This window comes from Schistocerca americana, chromosome 2, assembly GCF_021461395.2.
Source record: "Schistocerca americana isolate TAMUIC-IGC-003095 chromosome 2, iqSchAmer2.1, whole genome shotgun sequence".
NCBI classification, from domain to species: domain Eukaryota; kingdom Metazoa; phylum Arthropoda; class Insecta; order Orthoptera; family Acrididae; genus Schistocerca; species Schistocerca americana.
In genome coordinates, this window is record NC_060120.1 from 253,021,346 (window position 1) to 253,045,132 (window position 23,787).

The 23,787-nt window shown below is 44.3% G+C and overlaps 1 protein-coding gene across 1 annotated transcript in view; it reads left to right on the forward strand.

Annotated features, from left to right (window-relative positions):
• Positions 1-16,123, forward strand: part of LOC124595433 (carboxypeptidase B-like) — a 54,044-nt gene extending 37,921 nt beyond the window's left edge. The window contains exons 5-6 of the mRNA XM_047134174.1: positions 1,545-1,728; positions 13,839-16,123. Coding sequence (XP_046990130.1) covers positions 1,545-1,728; positions 13,839-14,011 — 357 coding nt within the window. The 3' untranslated portion in view covers positions 14,012-16,123. The remainder of the gene's footprint in view (positions 1-1,544; positions 1,729-13,838) is intronic.
• The last annotated feature ends 7,664 nt before the right edge of the window (positions 16,124-23,787 follow it).

Below are 23,787 nucleotides of genomic sequence, written 5' to 3' on the forward strand. Positions count from 1 at the left end.
AACCAAGTGCAGTTAACGACAGGTGAGTTACAGCAATGATGACATGGTGTATTAATTTAGATGTGAGAGTAATTCCTGTCGGTAGCCACATGGCACACGTAACGTAAAAATGGAACCTTCGTATCATTCTCACTAAACCTCTAGGACTCAGTTCTTGCAACATGTCTGCATTACACTTGTTAAGAAACAACAGAGAAAAGGCAAAAAATTAATAGTCCTGTAGCTAACTCGTTAATGCACGAAAAATCCTGGTCACTGTCTTTCAATTTCTGGCTTCTTCTGAACCGCTCTCAGCGTTAATCTATTCTTTGGACGACACACTGCTTCGACGCCGCGTTGGATATGATGTTTTCGTACCTTTTCTGCCCGAATACATTTTCTTACTACTTATTCTTCGTCGAAAGACAAAACTGTATACTGTAAGATCACAAATAAACTATGAAAAGTCAATACTGCACACAAAAATCAAGATTAGATGCAAAAGAATTGTCTTTTTCGTACACGTACTGACAGTATGTCAGTATGTAGTCGAATTAAATCGGGTGATGCTGAGGGAATTAGATTAGGAAATGAGATGCTTAAAGTAGTAAAGGAGTTTTGCTATTTGGGGAGCAAAATAACTGATGATGGTCGAAGTAGAGAGGATATAAAATGTAGACTGGCAATGGCAAGGAAAGCGTTTCTGAAGAAGAGAAATTTGTTAACATCGAGTATAGATCCAAGTGTCAGGAAGTCATTTCTGAAAGTATTTGTATGGAGTGTAGCCATGTATGGAAGTGAAACATGGACGTTAACTAGTCTGGACAAGAAGAGAATAAAAGCTTTCGAAATGTGGTGCTACAGAAGAATACTGAAGATTATATGGGTAGATCATATAACTAATGAGGAGGTACTGAATAGGATTTGGGAGAAGAGAAATTTGTGGCACAACTTGACTAGAAGAAGGGATCGGTTGGTAGGACATGTTCTGAGGCATCAAGGGATCACCAATTTAGTATTGGAGGGCAGCGTGGAGGGTAAAAATCGTAGAGGAAGACCAAGAGATGAATACACTAAACAGATTCAGAACGATGTAGGTTGCGGTTGGTACTGGGAGATGAAGAAGCTTGCACAGGGTAGAGTAGCATGGAGAGCTACATCAAACGAGTCTCAGGACTGAAGACCACAACAACAACACTGACACTTGCGAAGTCAGGCTAACGTATTGCTGTTTTGAAATGCTTCTTATTATACTCAGACACTACAGTGGGTATCGAATGGCATAGGTACGCCGTTTCGTATCTTCCGAGGCACTAGAAGAGGAATTCGGAATTCCACAGAACATTATTTTTTTTCCAGGGATTAGACTTTTTGCCTCATATTTTAGAAGGTTCAAATCATCTTTTAAGCCAATAAAATGATTTTTTTTTTAAATTCTACAGCGGTGTTAACCCTTAAGTAGGAGAGAGTAGGGTGGTGCAAGGTACTTGAGCCGTTGGTGTCGCCCGAGTCGGTTGCAGATGGAAGCCCTGTGGTGACGGCTGCGCCGGTTTGTCTGCCGGCAGGCGTACGTGTCGTTCCACAGCTACGGGCAGTACGTGCTGTACCCGTGGGGCTACGCGGCGGTGGTGCCGCCGGACCACGAGGAGCTGAAGCGCGTGGGCCAGCGCATAGCGTCCGCCATCGCGCGCGGGGGTGGCGGCTCCTACACTGTGGGGCCGGCGGGGGCCACGCTCTACCCCGCCTCTGGTAAGTAGTAGGCTGGGCTGCAGTCGAGCTGCTATCTACCTAACTGCCGTTTCTCAACAATAACGCGACTACACAAACAGTTTTTTTTTGTCTTGTTTCACAAATTTTGTTATTAATGTTACTGCACAACCTAGGTTTCGGGTCATAAGCTCATTTTCAAGTAAATTACTGATTCCCAAAGATGATAATGCACAGATAAGCATGATGATAAGACAAAGATAAGGTATCGATCCACAGCTTAATGTAAAATTATGTCAATGACCATTCTTTAAAAAATTACAAATGTAACTACACAATTCAGCAATTACACTAACGTGACTAGTCCTGTCACAGCCTTCTCTTCTTTATCGTTCCCGACTGGCGTGCCGGCTCTTGACTTAAATCCGTAACACTCGGCCGTCAAGTGAAGACCGTCGGCCGCAGCGTTGCCCGTGTTAGAGGTAATGCCTGTAATTTGGTATACTCGGCACACTTTTGACACTGTAGATCTCGGAATATTGAATTCCGTTACGCTTTCCGAAATGGAATGTCCCATGCGTCTAGCTCCAACTACCTTTCCGCATTCACAATCTGTTAATTCCTGTTGCGTGGCCAAGGCTTTTTACATGTATCACCTGAGTGCAAATGACAGCTCCGCCAACTCGTCAACGCACTGCCTTCTATACATTGTTACGCTTTAGTATCGCCATCTACACATTTAAATATCGCTATACCATGACTTTTGCTACTCGTATCTAGCTCCCAGCAGAATAACTCGAAAAATAAGCTTCACACGAAAAAAAATGTGTAGAATCCACCGCGCGACCGTGGCGCTGGGCGCGGACGGCGGAGGGAGCGCGCCGCGGGCGGAGGGTATTTAAATCGGCCGCCGCCGCGACCGAACCCAGTTCCCTCTGAGCAGCCATAGCGTACGGATCTCCGTGCCGGCACGTTCACAGGAGCTAAGTCCGTCAGTTCACCTGATGATGGCGACATGTATGATCGCCGAAATATTGTGCCCGTTGGACACTGCAGACCGACAGTACACCCGTGGATATTTTGATTACAATCCAAAGTTGATTATTTTCGAGGGGGGCAGGAGGCAACTTTTAAATTTCAAATGAGAACCTCCATTTTTTATTGCAGAATCAGATTCTACATAAAAAACTACGTACATTTTCTCTTAAACATTTGTTATGATTCTTGGTAGTTGGCGCTGTAATTCAAGAAAATCCGTGTTCTCATTTTTGCGTGAAAAATGGTTACTGATAAATAAAAAACGAGCTCACTCGTTAGTAAGTAGGATGTTTGGTTAGTTAGTTAGCTAGTCAGATGATATGTTTGATAATTAAAAGTTGTGTGGCCTCATGACCACGAAACAAACAAAACTTATTCGAATCTGCGGGAAAAATTAATATTTGGGTCAACATTCGTAAAACTCTAATTCCTCTCTCTCAAACCCCACCCTACGGGGAGAGAGGGAGAGTTTTAGTTTTAGCGAATCAAAATTTACTAAGTAAATAAGTATTTTTTATTTATCCGTAACCATTTCCCAAGCAAAAATGAGAAAAAGGATTTTCTTGAATTACAGCGCCAACTACCAAGAATCAAAACAAATGTTTAAGACAAAATGTACGTAGTTTTTTTTATGTAGAATCTGATTCTGCAATAAAAAATGGGACTTCCCATTTGAAATTTTAAAGTTGCCTCCCGCCCCATCCCCAGGGGCTGGGGTGGCGGGCTAATTTTAGTCCCAGCAGATGTCCCCCTCGAAAATAATCAACTTTGGATTCTACACATTTTTTCTTGTGAAGCTTATTTTTCGAGTTATTCTGGTTTGTCAACTCAAAGTTTACACTCTGTATATGCGAAAAAAATCATGATCACACTTCAGAATAGCTCCCCAAGTGTTCTACAAAAAAAAACCGAAGGCCATTTTCTTGTGAAGATAATAGTTTAAGAGAGAATTGCAAGAATGAAGGACCCATTTTCACTACATAAAAAAAACTCGTACAAGAGTTGTGATTACAGTTCTGGATAGCACCCCAAGAGCTTTATCGGAAGTGGTCAGTTAAATAAACTCTTACCCGAACGCGGAAAATTTTGTCCTAAAGTAGCAGGGTGTTATGATCTCCAACTGGTTACCCATTTGCGAAACATTTCGTCATCTTCTTTAAGTCTGTCAGTTAAAGTAAAATTGTGGCAGTAGTGTTTTTAATGATTTGGAACATACATTTACTTTGAAATGTGAAGCATTCTAGAATCTGAAGTACTATGGAGATGCTGTGGTAAGAATTCGCGACGGTCTTTTAATTTATGCACTGGACGTAGTGGAATCTTATTTTCAAGTTTGTAAGACAATGACGACCAAACACCAGCTCCAGAATATTTGTTAAACAGAAGAATATCATGTAATTCTGTTAAAAGAAAAGGAGAAGATTTGCATGACATGTTCTCAAAGCTTATTTGTAAAGAAGTACTAATAAACAAAGAACAAAGGAGACCTTAACTAAGGAAGTAAGGACTGTACGCAGCAATACTACTCACGGTCGTTTTGACAGTATGCTTATGCTCGTTGAGTCGTAGCTCTAGTGTAGCTCATATTTATGAACCATAACAACCATAAAAATGTACAATCAGCCAGAACTGAAATGTCTTCTCGGCTTGGAATAATTTAGAGTGATCGATGATGGAGGGATTCTCTTCATTCCGACTCGTTCTGTGTTGCAAAAACCATCACATGCCGTGGTCAACACCCAATTGTGGTCATAATTTATTCCGGCGAAATTCTGCAGACCTATTCAAATTTTGTACAGAGAACTTAGAACTACCGGGTGAAAATATCAGCATACTTGCGGCAAGAAGTCACGCTGTCTTACAAGGGAATGATCCAGTCCGATATGTCGAAACCTACACTAAAATTTTTCACACAGGAGAAATACACCGAAAAAAATGCGATTTCAACATTTTAGCTGCTATGGTGCACTGCAAGTATTTTTTAAAAATGTTACTCGTATTTGCTGCACGAAGAGCCACCGTTTTGTACCGTCCTTTCTGCCTAGGTCGCGAATTGGCCAGTAAGCCGTGACAAGAGAACATAGCGTTGTGTAGCGCGAAGTCCGAAGTCCACCCATACGCTAATTTTAAGCATTTAAGCCGCACAAAAAATTCCTCAAATCTTTCATTTTTTGAATAACTTGCAGTCTACCTCCACAACTAAACTTTTGTAGATTTAATTGTTACACAAGTGACTAGCAGAAGAAAGAAACTCAAGGTAGTGTATGATGTTACATTACTGAATACTTACATCAATCGGGTTTTAATTTGTTGGCATGAAATACTTTATAAGAAGTCCCGTAGCACAGTTCGTACAATAATAATTTAACAATGTACATTTTAGTAACAATGAAATAGTTCCTTGCTTAGTCCCAGTAGTCCTCACAAAAATGCGAAGTGGCTATTGGATGACGAAAACAAACATTTTTCAACACCAGGCATACCTGACAAAAGAAAAATTAATGCCTTCAGGCACTTCACAGTGATTGATATTTTTATTTAGACAGAACTAGAATGGAGTAACAAATAGTCACGGCTGTTGTTCTGCATACTGTGCTGCGTACCAGGCGTACTTGACCAAATCCGTAAAATGTAGTGATGCAAACCGACAGTGCACAAATGTCTGAAGTTTAACAACACCGATCCGCTGATAAACCTGAAATGACAAAGGGCTACCGGAAATTATAATGTTCGACAATTTATTGAAAAATGCTTAACACCATCGAAAAATTTGTTAATTGAGGAGCTAAACCTCATTATTAGTTCCCGGTGGAATCAGAAATATATTAACAGTATTTTCGTCATCCTCCTAAAGACAGAGGTGTTATTATGTCCATGCCACGAGTCGAACAAAAGCAATGAATTATTTTCTGCAACTGGTAAGGAGACGTTTCGGATGTAAATCGGAAACTTATTCTCTCCCATTTTTCCAGATTTTTCTACATCGATTACAAGATTTTTGCAATTAACAGTCATTTTTTGAAATTTTTGGTTTCAATTTGTCTTGCTGTTCCTGAAGACAGGTGTAAAATTTTGGAAACAATAATGCACTGATACTTATCACTGGCATTATTCTATACAACTATATACAATCATCGATATGATTCTTTGACTGTAAAGCGACTGTCTTTTTTTGTTCGAAATACTGAAGTGCAGCTAGTACAGTTGTTGAACGAAACCTAACTGATTGCTTCATATACAGCATTTTAGGGGATAACAAGAAGCCGGCCTGAGTGGCCGTGCGGTTCTAGGCGCTACAGTCTGGAGCCGAGTGACCGCTACGGTCGCAGGTTCGAATCCTGCCTCGGGCATGGATGTGCGTGATGTCCTTAGGTTAGTTAGGTTTAATTAGTTCTAAGTTCTAGGCGACTGATGACCTCAGAAGTTAAGTCGCATAGTGCTCAGAGCCATTTGAACCATTATTTTGATAACAAGAAGCTTAGTCTTCAGGTCAGCTACGAATTTCTGTATAGGATTACCTTTTAGTGACATTCCCCCACACGTTTACATGAAGTAAACTTCGTAATTTTGTGACTTCCTTTCCCGTTTTATTTCCTGAATCTATTTAAGTAGGTCTAAGACGCCTGGAAATCAGTAATGTTCACTTCACTTCCAGTTAATAGCGTTCAGAATGTCCACCAGTAAAAGAAGTTTCATTCTGGGGCATCTTTCGTAGTTCGTATATATCTTTCTTCCATTTATACATTTCACTTTCAGATTTTTCGAAACGAAATTGGCTTTGCACGCTGCTTAGGGTTCAGCGTTCCATCATTCCTTCGTTTAACTAAAACATTTACAACCTTTATTTGTCGCTGAAAGTTATTACTTTGACGTTTTCTTTGAGCCAGGAAGGTACTGTATTTTTGCTCTGTGCTTTAATCTGCATAACAATCATTGTTCGAACCACAATTAATGGAATCGGCAAAATTATTTCCTGTTTCTTCTAATGTTTCCACATTTTCTAATGCAATGTCAATATCATTTGAAAGACTGTCCAAGAAATTAACTAATAAACAACACATATGTAGGTGTCCAGGAGGCGTAAGTGATTTCGACTGCATACCACGTTCTTCACATTTCATCTTAACAACGCTGAAAACATTAATTGGATTGAACATTGCTGTGAAACTCTGGAACCTGCACAAAGTCAGATGCTGTTAGTAAGCTTATACGAAGAAATCCAAAGAAAATTAATACAGTTTTATCTCCATTGTGAATACTTATTAATATCGCAAAGGCAAGAGCGAATTGTTATAGATATTAAAAATAAGTTGCAAATTCGAGCAAATAGTAATTGTGAACAGTTGCGTTAGAGAAACTGTCGACGGAAACTGGAATTCACTTTACAAATTACAACCGCATAGTGCCGTGTTACCTGTTTACTGATGCACCCTCAACCGAGGCACCTTCCGTGTTGCAAGTGCTCTGTCTGGCGTGTTTCCGGGGTCCCCTACAATGCCGCCAACCCGCAACGTAGCACCGCTATGCGGGTCATCGCTCCAGCTCCGCAGGCGCACCGGCAATAGCCGAACTTCGCCTGACCTGCGGAAAGCTGGCTAATTCAAAAGGCGCGCGCAAGAGCTGTAGAGGCCGCCACATCTGAGGACCTTTCGCAGCATCCGCCGCGCCGGTTTCCTCAGCCAATACGAGCCTACGTAGCTAGACCAACAGCTACTGCGCATGTCTAAGAAGATGGTCGTTTTCATCTGCAAGAAAACTTTTCAGAGGATAGTCTCATGCAAAGACCTATTTTTGTTGTTTTTCAAGAAGAATTTTTCTTATTTGTTTTGAACTGCTCAGAGAGCACAGAAGTTACGTTTGTGACACTGATTGTGTCAATAAACTGATTTGTGAGTGTAATCACCGAATTACTCTGAAAGTGCCCCGAACTGGGGCACTTCACTGTCTGCTGCAGCTGCAATAGGTGTCTACATTTCTCTAGTGGCTTGGCGCGCCGAGAAATTGGCAATTTTCAATAGTTTAAAAAAAATACTTGCATTGTGTTTGAGCAGCTAAAATTTTGGCTTAGTGTTTCCTTAGATGTATTCTTCAAGTATATAAAAAAAAATTCCGCGCAGGTTTTGACGTGTCGGCCTGGACCGTTGCCCTGTTACTCTATTTATTGCTCCATATATTTACTCAGAAACTTTAATGAATGGACACGGATTAATTGTCTATAATTACTGCTACACTTTTCTCTTTAAACTGCACTTTTGATCCCTGTACTGAATAGCAGAACGGGCTGTTAACATAATGAGCCTTTAGAGACCAAGAACTGGGCAACTCAACACCAGGAGAGCTGCAGCGGTTGCCAGGGAAGTCCAGTTTAGAACTTTTGGAAGAGGATTTTCAATTTCGGCATTCGCCTTACAACGATGGAAAACACCCCGAAAACCTTTGCCAGAACTGGGCAATAGGAATTATTTTTATGTGAATTCTTGGCCAATATGCCCCAGACGAAAAATTAGTCATTGTCTGTTTCTACACATGTGAAATGAGTGTAAATAAGGGTCGCTATTCTTTCACCTGACACTCTGGGTTAGACTCCCCACTATTCAGAAGACAATAATTACATGTCCTAAAGCTATCCAACTACTTTCAGAAAGGTTTCGAGATCTGACCACTGGAGTGGAACTTGTTCACTGCTAACGTTTCATACACAGCCTCCAACTGGCTACTACCAAATTCCGCCGATAAGCTACACAAAAAAACAGGAAAACAGTTAAATATAGGTCAAGAGGTCAAGAGACACCCTAAAACACGGTATGGAAGCAAATGAAATATATTTCCATCAATTAAATCTCGCCACACTCTGCATCGTTCACTGAATACTGTCTCCAGCTAGCTAACAGGTCCACGCTCTGATATAAGATGCCGCTTTCTATAGAGCACTTGCAAGGTCACTAAGGCAACGTTTGCCGAGAAAACTGAGAAGGACTAAACTGAATGCCACGCCACTGGCACCCACGAAACGCACTTCCGATTCATGTAGTCTTTATTTGAAACTAACCTCGTTGATAATGCTGTGACATCAACTACAGACATCAGTGAAACACTTTAAGTCACAAACTCTGCTCTACAGGGTTCACGGTGTACTATCCGAGGACTGCTTGCCGACTCCCGGTTTCACAAGCTCCAAGCAAGCTCCGCGAGATTATTTTAACATTCAGACCTTTCAGACAAAGGGTCTCCAGAGCAGAAGGAAGTCATTTCAATTGGCCGTTTCCTGCTAACCCTCATAGCACCTGCTGTAAGCTACTGCTTCCTTCCAGCGTTCTGAGAAGTTTCTTTCCAACAGGTGTTGTCAAGCAGCCGCCATTGTGGAAAATCAGAACCCCTTGAGCCAGCTATGCAGGCTCCGACGAGAATCTGTTTACTAGGATTACGGAAACACCAGCGTATCATTTGTAGGGTACAAAAAGCTTCCCCTCTTCCCCCCTCCTCCTCACAGATACCTGAAATAGGGGAGGAGAGACGATTTTTAATTTCTCGCTAACACAACTGGCACAGTTCCATCAACTTGAATCTATTTTGATTGACTTTTCATTTTTCATACTGTGCTGTGACTGGCCGGCTGGTGTGGCCGAGAGATTCTAGGCACTTCAGTCTGGAACCGCGCGACCGCTACGGTCGCAGGTTCGAGTCCTGCCTCGAACCGAGCGAGGTGGCGCAGTGGTTAGACACTGGACTCGCATTCGGAAGGACGACGGTTCAATCCCGCGTCCGGCCATCCTGATTTAGGTTTTCCGTGATTTCCCTAAATCAGTCCAGGCAAATGCCGGGATGGTTCCTCTGAAAGGGCACGGCCGACTTCCTTCCCCATCCTTCCCTAATCCGATGAGACCGATGACCACGCTGTCTGGTCTCCTTCCCCAAAAACCAACCAACCAACCAACCTGCCTCGAGCATGGATGTGTATGATGTCCTTAGGTTAGTTAGTTTTAAGTAGTTCTAAGTTCTAGGGGATTGATGACCTCAGATGTTAAGTCCCATAATGCTCAGAGATGTCTTTTTGTGCTATGACTGGCTGGAAGTATGATGTTCAAGACAGGGTGAGGAGGACACGTCTTTTACTTTCGACAAACATAATTGGCGTGACTGGCTTGAGATAAGGAAGGGGATGGGGGCATATCTTCATACTGATAAGGATGATGACATCACTTATAAGATTGATGATGTCACTGATAAAGATGGTGACGTCACTAGGCCAATTTCCTCGGTGTGCCAAAATGTCCAGCGTAATCAAAGTGACCTGGATAGCTGGTAGACATACTACTCAATAACATTCGTGAAACAGACTGGTCCGCCCAGAGCCCCTACTTGAAACCGGTGGAACACCTTCGGGGTGAGTTAGAACATCACCTTCATTCCAGACCCCAGTGTCTAACATGACTACCGGGCATGGATGTTTGTGATGTCCTTAGGTTAGTTAGGTTTAACTAGTTCTAAGTTCTAGGGGACTAATGACCTCAGCAGTTGAGTCCCATAGTGCTCAGAGCCATTCTAACATGACTACCTTCTTTGATTTCGGCTTATGAGGAAGAAAGGCCTGCGTTTCCTCCACAGAGATTCAGATACCTCACTGAAACTGTCCCCAAAAGAGATCAAGGCGTCACACCTCATATTAATGTCCACTAGTAGTAATGAGAAGAAGCAGAAATGAGAACAGCGAGAAAGTTAACATCAGGATTGATGGTCACGAAGTAGATGAAGTTAAAGAATTCTGCTACCTAGGCACTAAAATAACCAATGACGGACATAGCAAGGAGGACATCAAAAGCAGACCAGCACTGAAAAAAGGGCCTTCCTGGCCAAGAGAAGTCTACTAGTGTGAAACATAGCCCTTAATTTGAGGAAGAAATTTCTGAGAATGTACGTCTGGAGCACAGAATTGTATGATGGTGAAACATGGACTATGGTAAAGTCGGAACAGAAGAGAAATGAAGCATTTGAGATGTAGTGCTACAGACGAATGATGAAAATTAGGTGGACTGATAAGGAATGAGTATGTTCTGTGCAGGATCAGAGAGGAAAGGAATATGTGGAAAACACTGATAAGGAAAAGGGACAGGATGATAGGACATCTGTTAAGATATCAGCGACTGATTGCCATGGTAGTAGAGGGAGCTGTAAAGAACAGAAACTGCAGAGGAAGTCAGAGATTTTAATGCATGCAGCAAATAATTCCGAGCGTAGGTTGCAAGTGCTACTCTGAGATGAAGAGGTTGTACAGGAGAGGAATTCGTGGCGGGCCGCATCAAATCAGTCAGAAGACTGATGACTCAAAAAAAAAAAAAAAAAAAGTAGGTACGCTGATCTGATACTTTTGATCAGATAATGAATAACAATATAATGAAACATACGTTCAGATAGGTGTATTATTTGAGGATACTTATTTGGTACCACTAAATATCACGAATATAACAAAATAATGGAAAAGATATTGATATAGACTTGCTAGAGCTATGTCCTTTAACTTCGCAGTTTGCTAGTCTTGCGGGACTGTCCGTGTGCGCGAAAGTTTCTCTGTAAATGAAAATACAGGGTTATTCTAAATGATGGACCCATTTTCAGAAATTCGTATGCATTCAAATCCAAATCCAAAATGAACAAGCTTTATACAAATGAAAAGAGGAAGTTTTTGGCGGGCGGTGGCGGGCGGTCGATAATGGTTTCAGAAACGGCCGGTAGAGTTCGCGCGGCAATAAGGGCCGTCATTCAGTTTCACTGTCAGTTGTGGGTGAGATGACGACTGTGGAGCACAAGGTTTTCTGCGTTCTTGAGTTCGCGAAAAGTAAGTCGTACATTGCAGGGCACCGGGCATTTCTTTCCAAATTCGGTATTCAACCACCAACTCGGAAAGGCACTAGCCGCTGGTTTAAGCAATTTAAACTGGCCGGGAGTGTGTGGAAAGGAAAAAGCACAGACCGACCGCATGAGTCAGAGGATGATGTCCGACGAATTCACAAAAGTTTTGTGCACAGTCCCAGAGCCAATCGAGAACTTGGAATACCCCAACCAACTGTATGGAAACTTCTGAGACGACGTTTGCTGTACAAGCCCTACCGATTACAACTTGTGCAGGCCCTCAAGCCCAATGACAAAGAGAAGCGTTTCAGTTACAAATTACACACATCAAATAAGTTTCGCATCACGCCGGTTTCCAGAACTCTTGAACATAGACGTTGACTGTTGACATTATGTCACAGAGACAGCCCCTCTGACTGTTCAGAGATGTCACTAGACCCACGCAAAAATGTAAACAACCATGCGCGTATTAGACGGAGAGAGTCCGACAGCCGATCAGTTCTAGTCATTCCACCAGGAAGGAGGTACACGGCTCGTGTTGTCTGTAGTTCAACCATGCCTAGACGGTCAGTACCGCCGTTAGATCGCGTCCGCATTGTTACTTTGTGCCAGGAAGGGCTCTCAACAAGGGAAGTGTCCAGGCGTCTCGGAGTGAAGCGAAGAGATGTTGTTCGGACGTGGAGGAGATCCAGAGAGACAGGAAATGTCGATAACATGCCTCGCTCAGGCCGCCCAAGGGCTACTACTGCAGTGGATGACCGCTACCTACGGATTATGGCTTGGAGGAACCCTGACAGCAACGCCAGCATATTGAATAATGCTTTTCGTGCAGCCACAGTACGTCGTGCTACGACTCATACTGTGCGCAATAGGCTGCATGATGCGCAACTTCAATCCCGACGACCATGTCGAGGTGCATCTTTGCAACCACGACACCATGCGGCGCGGTACAGATGGGCCCAACAACATGCCAAATGGACCGCTCAGAATTGGCATCACGTTCTCTTCGCCGACGAGTGTCGCATATGGCTTCAACCAGAGAACCGTCGGAGACGTGTTTGGAGGCAACCCATTCAGGCAAAACGCCTTAGACACACTGTCCAGCGACTGCAGCAAGTTGGAGGTTGCCTTATGTTTTGGGGTGGCGTTATGTGGAGCCGACGTACGCCGCTGATGGTCATGGAAGGTGCTGTAACGGCTGTACGATACGTGAATGTCATCCTCCGACCGATAGTGCAACCATATCGGCAGCATATGTGCGTGGCATTCGTCTTCACGAACGACAATTCGCTCCCCCATCGTGCACATCTTGTGAATGACTTCCTTCAGGATAACGACATCACTCGACTAGATGTTGATGATGTTTGGTTTGTGGGGCGCTCAACTGCGCGGTTATCAGCTCCCGTAGAAATTCCCAACCTTTGCTCATTCCAGTCTCGCCACTTTCATGAATGATGAGGAAATGATGAGGACAAGACAAACACCCAGTCATCTCGAGGCAGGTAAAAATCCCTGACCCCCCCGGAACCCCTTACTCGGGAAGCGAGAACGCGATCGCGAGACCACGAGCTGCTGACGCTGGACTAGAGGGGCCAGCATGTCCTCCAGAAATAAACCCTATAGAACATGCCTGGGATAGATTGAAAAGGGCTGTTTATGGGCGACATGACCCACCAGCCACTCTGAGGGATCTACGCCGAATCGCCGTTGAGGAGTGGGACAATCTGGACCAATAGTGCCCTGATGAACTTGGGGATATTACGCCACGACGAATAGAGACGTGCGTCAATGCAACAGGAAGCGCTACTGGGTATTAGAGGTACCGGTGTGTACAGCAATCTGGACCACCACCTCTGAAGGTCTCGTTGAATGGTGGTAAAACATGCAAAATGTGGTTTTGATGAGCAATAAAAAGGGCGGAAATGATGTTCATGTTAATTTCTATTTAAATTTTTTGTACAGGTTCAGGAACTCTCGGAAAAGAGGTGATGAAAACTTTTTTAATGTGTGTATTGTGTATTACAAATTATTAAATTGATATCAAACGTTATGAAAAAAACTTTGAAACTTCCTCTTTTCATTGATATAAAGCTTGTTCATTTTGGATTTAAACTTGAATAAATACGAAGTTTTGAAAATGGGTCCATCATTTAGGATAACCCCGTAGATAGAAAAGGAGGTAATACTGCAGAGTATTCAGTGCGTAGTAGCGATGCATCCATCAGTTTTGGGGCGACTCCTTATAAATTCCTATCTTGTGTCGGCAGGCGGCTCTGACGACTGGGCGAAGGGCTCGCAGGGCATCAAGTACGCGTACACGGTGGAGCTGAGGGACCGCGGCCGGCACGGCTTCGTGCTGCCCGCGCAGTACATCGTGCCCACCGGGAGGGACGCCGTGGCGGCGCTGGCGGTGGTCGCAGAGGCCGTCACCAAGCTGTGAGCTGCGACAGCCGCTGCGCGCGGGCCGCGGGCCGGTGGCCTCCGCCTCGCCTGGGGCGATCCTCTGCCCCACAGCGGCCAGTCGTCGACAGCCGTCCCAGCCACAGACTGAAGAAACTTCCAGCCACACACGCACCGTGCTATGCCGACGGGTGGCCGCCCGCTCTGCAGATCGTAGTGAGACAGTGTCCCCCCCCCCCCCCCCTCAATAGTGCTTCATACTACGGAGTGCTTTCAAGTTCGAACGTATGCTATTTTTTTTGTTCTGACGTACTACTTGCACCAGAAACTTTTAGCCTGTTCCTCAGTTCCGTGGCAGCTCACTCACACAACCATTTTGGCGGCTCATTTTGTTTCATTATTTCGTTATCACGTGGAATTCAGCCTTCTTTGCACTGTCCCATCTATACATGGACATCTTACACATCCATCACCATGTCACTGCTCGGAGACAATGAATACCAGTGAGGCTCACTACTGGAAAATGAATGACGTGAATAATTACACGTTTGTCTTGTACACTGAACAGCGCTATTTTTAATATGGAGAACATAGCGCAGTCCAGTGGCTGCCGCTTAAACCCTAACCCACTGGATAAATTTGCCATCTCGTGCACCCATAAACAAATAATGCTCGCATGTTTGAAGCTAAAGTGCGTCTTTCCATCTGCACTCAGTCGTCCGGGGGAAAAAATGCATATTTCTTCAACTTGAACGCATCTCGTAGATCAACAAGGTTAACTGGACACCTATCGGAAATTACAGTCTGAACCTATTGAGCGGTGAACGAGGATCGACTTTCCTGACAGTGCCCATTTTCTCGACATTCTTGCAACTACCTTGCGAATGTGTAACTACGAAATGGCAACATACCGTTCAAAGGAAGCTCTAATGAACAGGGAGCTCCGCGTGATGTAGGCCTGCGTCACTGTTCCAAACATACAAAATTACTCCCATCCAGACATAGCTCAGTTCTAGTGGCGCCACTTCCCCCAGACAGATTTTACAACAGAAAGTTGTTACATGATTTTGACAGTGCTCGCCCACCAAATAATCTTTCATTCCATATACAACTTAAGTGCTGACGTACTTCTTGCAACCGCGCTACTGTTATGTGGAGCAAAAGGTGATACAACTACTTTCGGCAAAATACTTGACTAAACTGTACCGAAGGTAAATCTAACTCCACATCTAATCTACTTTTCAGTATCATCCCTTGCTATACACCTGCGTATAACCCCAAACTTTTCTAATTTGGCTTTTATGTTAATTGCATGAGATGTATGTAGAATGGAGCAATAGTTGTTGATTTGTCTTGAGGTACACGTTCCCTAATGCTCGACGTATTTCATGTGGTGTTCCCATGAGGGTACATTGAGAAATTGAGGGGCGCCCTCGTTGTGAGAGAACCAACGTCTCATTTAGTTTATCTCAGGGAAGTTGGAGAAGTTTACAGAGAAGCGTAAATTGACAACTCAGTGATGTGCCAACCAATGGCACAGTTCGAACACTTGATTACTCCAATCAGTTCCACAGCAAAGGTAACTGGACAGTTTTACACTGGGCACTTCAGGGAGTCGACGTCGTTCATGTCGAAATGCTGAGCTTTAACGAGGACGCAGAAAGTGTCTGATGTGCAGTTTTGTATGACAGAGAAGGAGCAATCGCTGCTTCAATCTACGCAAGATCAGTGTATCATCTGTAGTACCGACACCGTCTTCAGAATTCCGTTTACAAGCGTCGGCTTACTCGGATATAATATCACCTTTTACTCGCTCAAATGTGTGGCCTGCACTTCCTACTGAAGATACTCTCGCAGGAGAAAGTGAACTGTTATACGCACCCTTCTCGCTATAACCATAAACAAGAACCGTAGTGGAGTGCAATCTACTGGTTTCTCTCACTGTGTTGTTGATGTAAACATTGTATCTGTGGAAGGTCCATTGTCGCAACATCTGCCAAATTTCGTAAGAACTGTGTTGGTGATACAAGTACCAATTTGACTGTTATCGTAAGAACTGTGTTGCAGATGTAAGTACCAAGTTGGCTACTATCATTATGTAATCACGACACACGTAAGTGCTGTACATCTGAAAAGTTTATTAAAAACAATTGCTAATGTTCTAAAGTGTAATAATTTTATTCTTAAGTATGCTAGAATATATTATATTTTATTTATTTATTTATGCATTTATTTTACCTGGCAAGATTAGGGCCTTCAAGCCCTCTCTTACACCTAACCAGGCATACTCAGATTCAACAAATTTCAGTTTCTACAGAACATTAAGGACATATAACATGTTACACAGTATTAGTGTTAAAGAAAAAAAATAGAGATTATAAAAGTAGAACAATGATAATTATAACAATCAAAAAATATATTATACTGATTGGCCAAAAGTCAGGGCAAAGGTTGTGGATGGGATGTCAATCTTCTAAAGCCTCTGTGCTGTCTTTGTCTCCTCTCAATCCATAAGGCGTTAGGAATGGCGCATATATGGCACAGCAGAACGTCTAACGCTCAGTACGGCTCCTCCTCCCGACGTTTACGTGTGTGGAAACGATGGATCGTACGAGCGAAATGGAGAGCGTACTTTACTCTCGGAAATTTGGAGAAGACTCTAAGGTTCGGATGAATAAAGCGAGTCGGAGAACATACCTGTACGTCACCCGAGAATATACTCTGCTTGAGTAACAGGATGGGGGAAGATGGTCAACTCGAACGTCTTCCAATTTTGTATGAATAGAACTAGAGAAATTTCTCACGAGCGGAGAACATTCTCCTTGTTTTGAAGCGAGCTCTGTAGCGTACTTCGATTTGAATAAGTTCTATTAAGTTTTACGATTTTTTTTAGTAAAAATGACAGAATTGATAGTGCTCTGAAGGAGGGGAACGGGGGGGGGGGGGGGGCAGTTATACGCAGACCGAAAAGAGAAAATGTAGATTTAACAATGAAAACATTATTTGGCTGGCGAACTTCCTTCCCGAAATCATGAAAGAAGAGGGAGCGACCTTCCAAACGAAGTGAAAATGAAAACATTTTTGGGTTGCTTACCAGATCAAGGTTTTCAGACTGGTGAAGGACCAGGCATCTTTGTCACTGACGTTTTCAGATGTTTATCATCATGTTTCCTCATAGAGTAAATCGTATATTTTGTTATATCAGAAATAAGTAGGCGGGTCAGAAAAATTAATAGATGGTTTCTTACCAACCTAGCAATCTGTTTCTCATAACGAAACCGATGGACGACTGCTGAAGTACTTAAGCGAGAGCGGACCATTATACGTCATATTTAACCAACATTACCTCGAGTTAGAAAACTCTGACACATTTCCGGTTTGGACTACATGAGAATGTGATGTATTCTTAAGATTTCGTTCACATAATGTGTTCCCCTAATTTCGACGACAAAAAGTTTCCCCCATATCGAACACTCGGTAACATCGCAAGAAAATGCGTTTTCGTAAACTGTCCGTAATCGTCTTCATAATTTGCTGCCGCATGTAAAAGTAAAATCTAAACGTAGTGCAACGCTTCCAGAACACACCGACGCCAGTTCTATACCTGTACACTGAATAGTTTGCCTGTTTGAACGAGCTGAGTGAAATGCGAGATTACGCGTGTGTTCTGTGCCGGACACTGCAGACGACACACACAGAGAATCTTCTCAAGAAGAAGGGGAGGTAGTTAGAAGGAGCTCCCTGTCGGAGAACATGCATCGAATTTTTTATCCATACCCAACTGAGAACTTTCTCAGAGAATGTTCCTTTGCTCTATTTTATTCCTACGACCTGTTATCTCTGCGACAGTGAAAATCCACCCTAGACACTGCTGACCCGTGAAACCCGAATTATCGTGTAATCTGAGATATCCTACGAGCCACGCGTCTTTCACCGATTATCATCCCACGTTCAGAAGCGGTTTAATTCGCGACGTTCTGCCGTGTCTGCTGCACACCTGTCTATTGCAGACTGCTCCGATACCGTGTCTACAACCTAGCGTTACGCTGCATCTAGTCACAACATTCGGGCGGTTCACACGCCACGTCTTTAAATGGAAGAACCCTTCGCTGACTGATGGCCATCAAGTTTATTAGAATTAAGGATAAAATATCTGATCGTCAGTCGACGACCGGTTTGATGCAGCTCTGCACGCTAGTGTATCCTGTGCAGATCTGTTCATCTCTGCCCAGCTACTGCATCATACTATGAGCAGTTCTCGAAACTTTGGCCATGCCGTGGACTCGTGTAGCTCACACGTGTCCTAGCTCATTGTCTCCGCTCTGTGCGTATGGTGAAGTGGAAGATTTGAAATTGATCCGTTCTTCACGGTTATACAAAGTCCAGTCGCATTAATGTGACCTGCAACGCCACTCACAGACACCAGGTGGCAGCACTAGCAGCAGAGGGTGTATAAAGCGCGTCAGGGTGACGCGGAAAAAAGTGCAGTCGTTTCTTTAAAGTCAGCACCGCCATTAGACTGTTGTTTATTTACAGTGTTACATTTACACTTACACAATCATGATTTCGGCTTCAAAGTGCCATTATCAAGTGTTTTAAGTGTTATACAGTGCCTAAGATGACATACTGTCGTATTTAAAATACACTATTAGACACATTGTCTAAGGGTCGATATTTATTGCAAAGCCTACTGCTTTGTTTCATCACTGAGTATACCATCTTGACTCAAGATGGTATACTCAGTGATGATCTTGACTCCAGGTGGTATACTCAGTGATGATCTTGACTCCAGGTGGTATACTCAATGATGAAACAAAGCAGTAGGCTTTGCCAGTAATACAAAATTGTTAAGGCTTTCGTGGCCACTTGTTGACAAACTGCCTATTGGCTTCTGTCTCGGGTTCTTCGGCCGACGTTCATCTAATGATTTTTCTGACTTTTCGCCAGCACGAGTGGCTGGCATTGTCAAAGCTTCACCCTCCATTGCCGGTGGTGAACTGGAGCCGAGCTCGCGGGCGCAGACTACGAGGTGCGGCTGGAAAAAAACCGGACTGATGCTGGAAAAAACATTTATTTACAATTATTTACAATTTCATGTTATCTCCTTCAATGTACTCTCCTCCTCGGTCTCTACACCGCTCCATACGAATTTTCCACTGTTCGTAGCAATGCTGCAGATCATTTTCGGTAAGTCCATACATCTCTTCCGTCGCTTTTTCTTTTACTGCTTCAACAGTCTCAAATCTAGTTCCTTTCAAAGCTGACTTGACTTTAGGGAAAAGAAAAAAGTCACAGGGGGCCAAATCAGGTGAGTAGGGTGGATGATCTAAGATGAGAATGTTGTGTTTTGCCAAAAACGTCTTCACTGACAACGCACTGTGAGCTGGGGCATTGTCTTGGTGAAGGATCCATGACTTTTTTCTCCACAAATCGTTCCGTTTTCTCCGTACTCGCTCACGTAGGGTAGCCAGGACTCTAATGTAGTAATGCTGATTCACTGTTTGTCCCTCTGGTACTCAATCAATGTGCACAATCCCTTTGATGTCATAAAAAACAATCATCATTGCCTTGAATTTCGATTTTGACATTCGTGCTTTTTTTGTCGTGGAGAACCAGGAGTTTTCCAATGCATCGATTGGCGTTTAGTTTCGGGATCGTAAGTAAAATACCACGATTCATCGCAAGTAATAACATTTTGTAAGAAGGTGGGATCACTTTCAATGTTTTCCAGGATGTCAGAACAAATCATTCTTCGGCGTTCCTTCTGTTTAATTGTGAGACACTTTGGAACCATTTTTGAACACACTTTGTTCATGTTGAAACTTTCATGAAGACTCTGCCTAACACATTCCTTGTCAACTCCTGTTAACTCAGAAGCTGCTCTGGTTGTTAAACGGCGATCTTGTCGAACAAGTTTACCGATTTTTCAATGTTTGCATCAGTTTTTGCTGACAATGGTCTGCCAGTGCGAGTGTCATCACTGGTGTCTTCGCGGCCATCTTTAAATCGTTTACACCACTCAAACACTTGTGTTCGCGATAAACAATCATCGCCGTACACTTGTTGTAACATTACAAAAGTTTCACTTGCAGATTTTCCTAGTTTGAAACAAAATTTGATGTTAACACGCTGTTCTTTCTGTACACTCAACATTTTCCGACGCACAGACAAAACGTCAACTACGTAAAACAGACGCCATGGGCAGACTGAGTGCAGGAGGCAGATGAAACTCGAGTAGTAGGCGGAGCGAGAGTCACGTGACAGGCCACGCGACTTTCAGCCTTATTGCATTCGTTTTATTGTTTCACCAGTACTAGTCCGGTTTTTTTCTAGCCACACCTCGTATATGTACCTGGCGCGCCAACGTCCGAGGGCTTCTCCGCGGTCATTTCCGGTGCGGTTCTCCTCTTGCTACCTGCGACGGTCGTTCGCTGCAGTACGGGAAGCCATGATCCGTTGACCTTAAGACTTCCCTCTTTCTTGTTCAAACTGTTCGCGTGTTTTTGTATTTCTACAGCTTCTCTGAACAAGCACGTGTGATAGTGCTTCTCTACAGCTAGAACTTCCGTGTCGGCGAATTTTATTACGTGGTCGCTCTCACTGAGTGCGTGCTCTGCCACGGCCGATTTCTCCACCTGCCCCAATCTACAATGTCGCTTATGCTCGTTGATCCTGGTGTTGTTGGATCGCCCAGTCATTGCGACATCATAGCCGAAGAACCCGAGACAGAAGCCAATAGGCAGTTTGCCAGTAATGTCGACCCTTAGACAATGTGTCTAATAGTGTATTTTAAATACGACAGTATGTCATCTTAGGCACGGTATAACACTTAAAACATTTGATAATGGCACTTTGAAGCCGAAATCATGATTGTGTAAGTGTAAATGTAACACTGTAAATAAGCAACAGTCTAATGGCGGTACTGACTTTAAAGAAATATATTATGACTGTGGCCCCGCATTATGAAAAAATTATTAAGTGTCGTCGTTGTCCTAATGCGGAAATAGAGCGGTTTATCTCACGTCGAAAAGGGCGTGATTATTGGGTATCGGATCAGAGTCGGAAGTATTTTCGAAATGGCTAAGTTTGTCTACTGTTCACGTGCTGCAGTGGATAAAGTATACGGTGCGTGGGGACACCCAGAATCTACTCTGCAGGAATGAACATGGATTCCGGAAACAGCGATCTTGTGAGACCCAACTCGCTTTATTTGTTCATGAGACCCAGAAAATATTAGATACAGGCTCCCAGGTAGATGCCATTTTCCTTCACTTTCGGAAGGCGTTCGATACAGTTCCGCACTGTCACCTGATAAACAAAGTAAGAGCCTACGGAATATCAGACCAGCTGTGTGGCTGGATTGAAGAGTTTTTAGCAAACAGAACACAGTATGTTGTTCTCAATGGAGAGACGTCTACAGACGTTAAAGTAACCTCTGGCGTGCCACAGGGAAGTGTTATGGGACCATCGTTTTTCAAATGGTTCTGAGCACTATGGGACTTAACTACTGTGGTCATCAGTCCCCTAGAACTTAGAACTACTGAAACCTAACCAACCTAAGGACATCACACACATCCATGCCCGAGGTAGGATTCGAACCTGCGACCGTAGCAGTCGCGCGGTTCCGGACTGCGCGCCTAGAACCGCTAGACCACCGCGGCCGGCCATTGTTTTTCACAATATATATAAATGACCTAGTAGATAGTGTCGGAAGTTCCATGCGGCTTTTCGCAGATGATGCTGTAGTATACAGAGAAGTTTCAGCATTAGAAAATTGCAGCGAAATGCAGGAAGATCTGCACCGGATAGGCACTTGGTGCAGGGAGTGGCAACTGACCCTTAACATAGACAAATATAATGTATTGCGAATACATAGAAAGAAAGATCCTTTATTTTATGATTATATGATAGCGGGACAAACTCTGGTAGCAGTTACCCCTGTAAAATATCTGGGAGTATGCGTACGGAACGATTTGAAGTGGAATGATCATATAAAATTAATTGTTGGTAAGGCGGGTGCCAAGTTGAGATTCTTTGGGAGAGTCCTTAGAAAATGTAGTCCAGCAACAAAGGAGGTTGCTTACAAAACACCCGTTCGACCTATACTTGAGTACTGGTCATCAGTGTGGGATCTGTACCAGGTCGGGTTGACAGAGGAGATAGAGAAGATCCAAAGAAGAGCGGCGCGTTTCGTCGCAGGGTTATTTGGTAAGCGTGATAGCATTACGGAGATGTTTAGCAAACTCAAGTGGCAAACTCTGCAAGAGAGGCGCTCTGCATCGCGGTTCAGCTTGCTGTCCGGGTTTCGAGAGGGTGCGTTTCTGGATGAGGTATCGAATATATTGCTTCCCCCTACTTACACCTCCCGAGGAGAACACGAATGTAAAATTACAGAGATTCGAGCGTGCACGGAGACTTTCCGGCAGTCGTTCTTCCCGCGAACCATACGCGACTGGAACAGGAACGGGAGGTAATGACAGTGGAAACAGCGCTAGTCAGAACCGGCGCCGAGGCAACCGTGCTGCAGCACGGGCCAAGAACGACAGGGGTGAACGACGGCTGCGGAGATGTGTACGGGTGAGTAGGCGTGCAAGTGTTGAGCAACAGACCGCCCAGACGTACATGGGTCCTACCAACAGTCTCTGCTCAACGACCGTTCAGCGAACGTTGCTGCGTATGGGCCTCCGCAGCAGGCGCCTGGTTGATGCCCCAGTGCTGACCGCCGTTCATCGGCAACGTAGGCTGGAATCTGCACGCCAATACAGCGACTGGACGTCCAGTGAGTGGAGACGGGTAGCCTTGTCAGATGACTCACCGCTGGCCGTCGGCGCGTATGGCGTGATCTGTATGAAACAAAACATGCTGCTACAATCGTTGGAAGCATCCAGGCCGGAGAAGGGAGCCTCACGCTTTAGGGAATGTTTTCGTCACATCCCCGGGGCGACCTAGTCATTCTGGAGGGCACAACGGACCAGCACAAGTAGGCATCTATCCTTGGGTACCACGTCCACCCCTACATGTAGTTCTTTTTCCCTCGACACGTTGGCATATACCAGCAGGACCGTGCAAAGTGTCACACAGCTCGCATGTTACGTGGGTGGTTCGAATAGCACCATGATGAGCTTACTGTACTCCGCTGGCCACCAGAGTCCGCGGATTTTAACCCAATCGAGAATATGTGGGACCACTTCGATTGGGCTATTCGCGCCATCCATCCTCAACCGAGAAACCCATCGCAGTTGTCTACGGCGCTGGTGTTGGCACGGCTCTATATTCCTGTCGGTACCTTCCAGAACCTCACTGACTCTCTTCTTGCACGTCCGCTCTGCGAAAGGTGTTACTCAGACTCTTGACAGGTAGTCACATTAATGCGACTGGAGAGTGTCTTACATCGAAACGGTACGTTCCAGAACATGGATTCCTTATCAAAACTTTGTCTAGTAACTAAACTAAAACTAAACTCCTCTCGAACAGGCCATGAAGGCCCCAAACGTACCGACCAGCCGCCGTGTCATCCTCAGCCCACAGGCGTCACTGGATGCGGATATGGAGGGGCACGTGGTCAGCACACCGCTCTCCTGGCCGTATGTCAGTTTCCGAGACCGGAGCCGCTACTTCTCAATCAAGTAGCCCCTCATTTTGCCTCACAAGGGCTGAGTGCACTCCACTTGCCAACAGCGCTCGGTAGACCAGATGGTCACCCATCCAAGCCCAGCCCGACAGTGCTTAACTTCGGGAATCTGACGGGAACCGGTGTTACCACTGCGGCAAGGCCGTTGGCTTTGTCTAGTAAGCCGGCCGGGGTGGCCGAGCGGT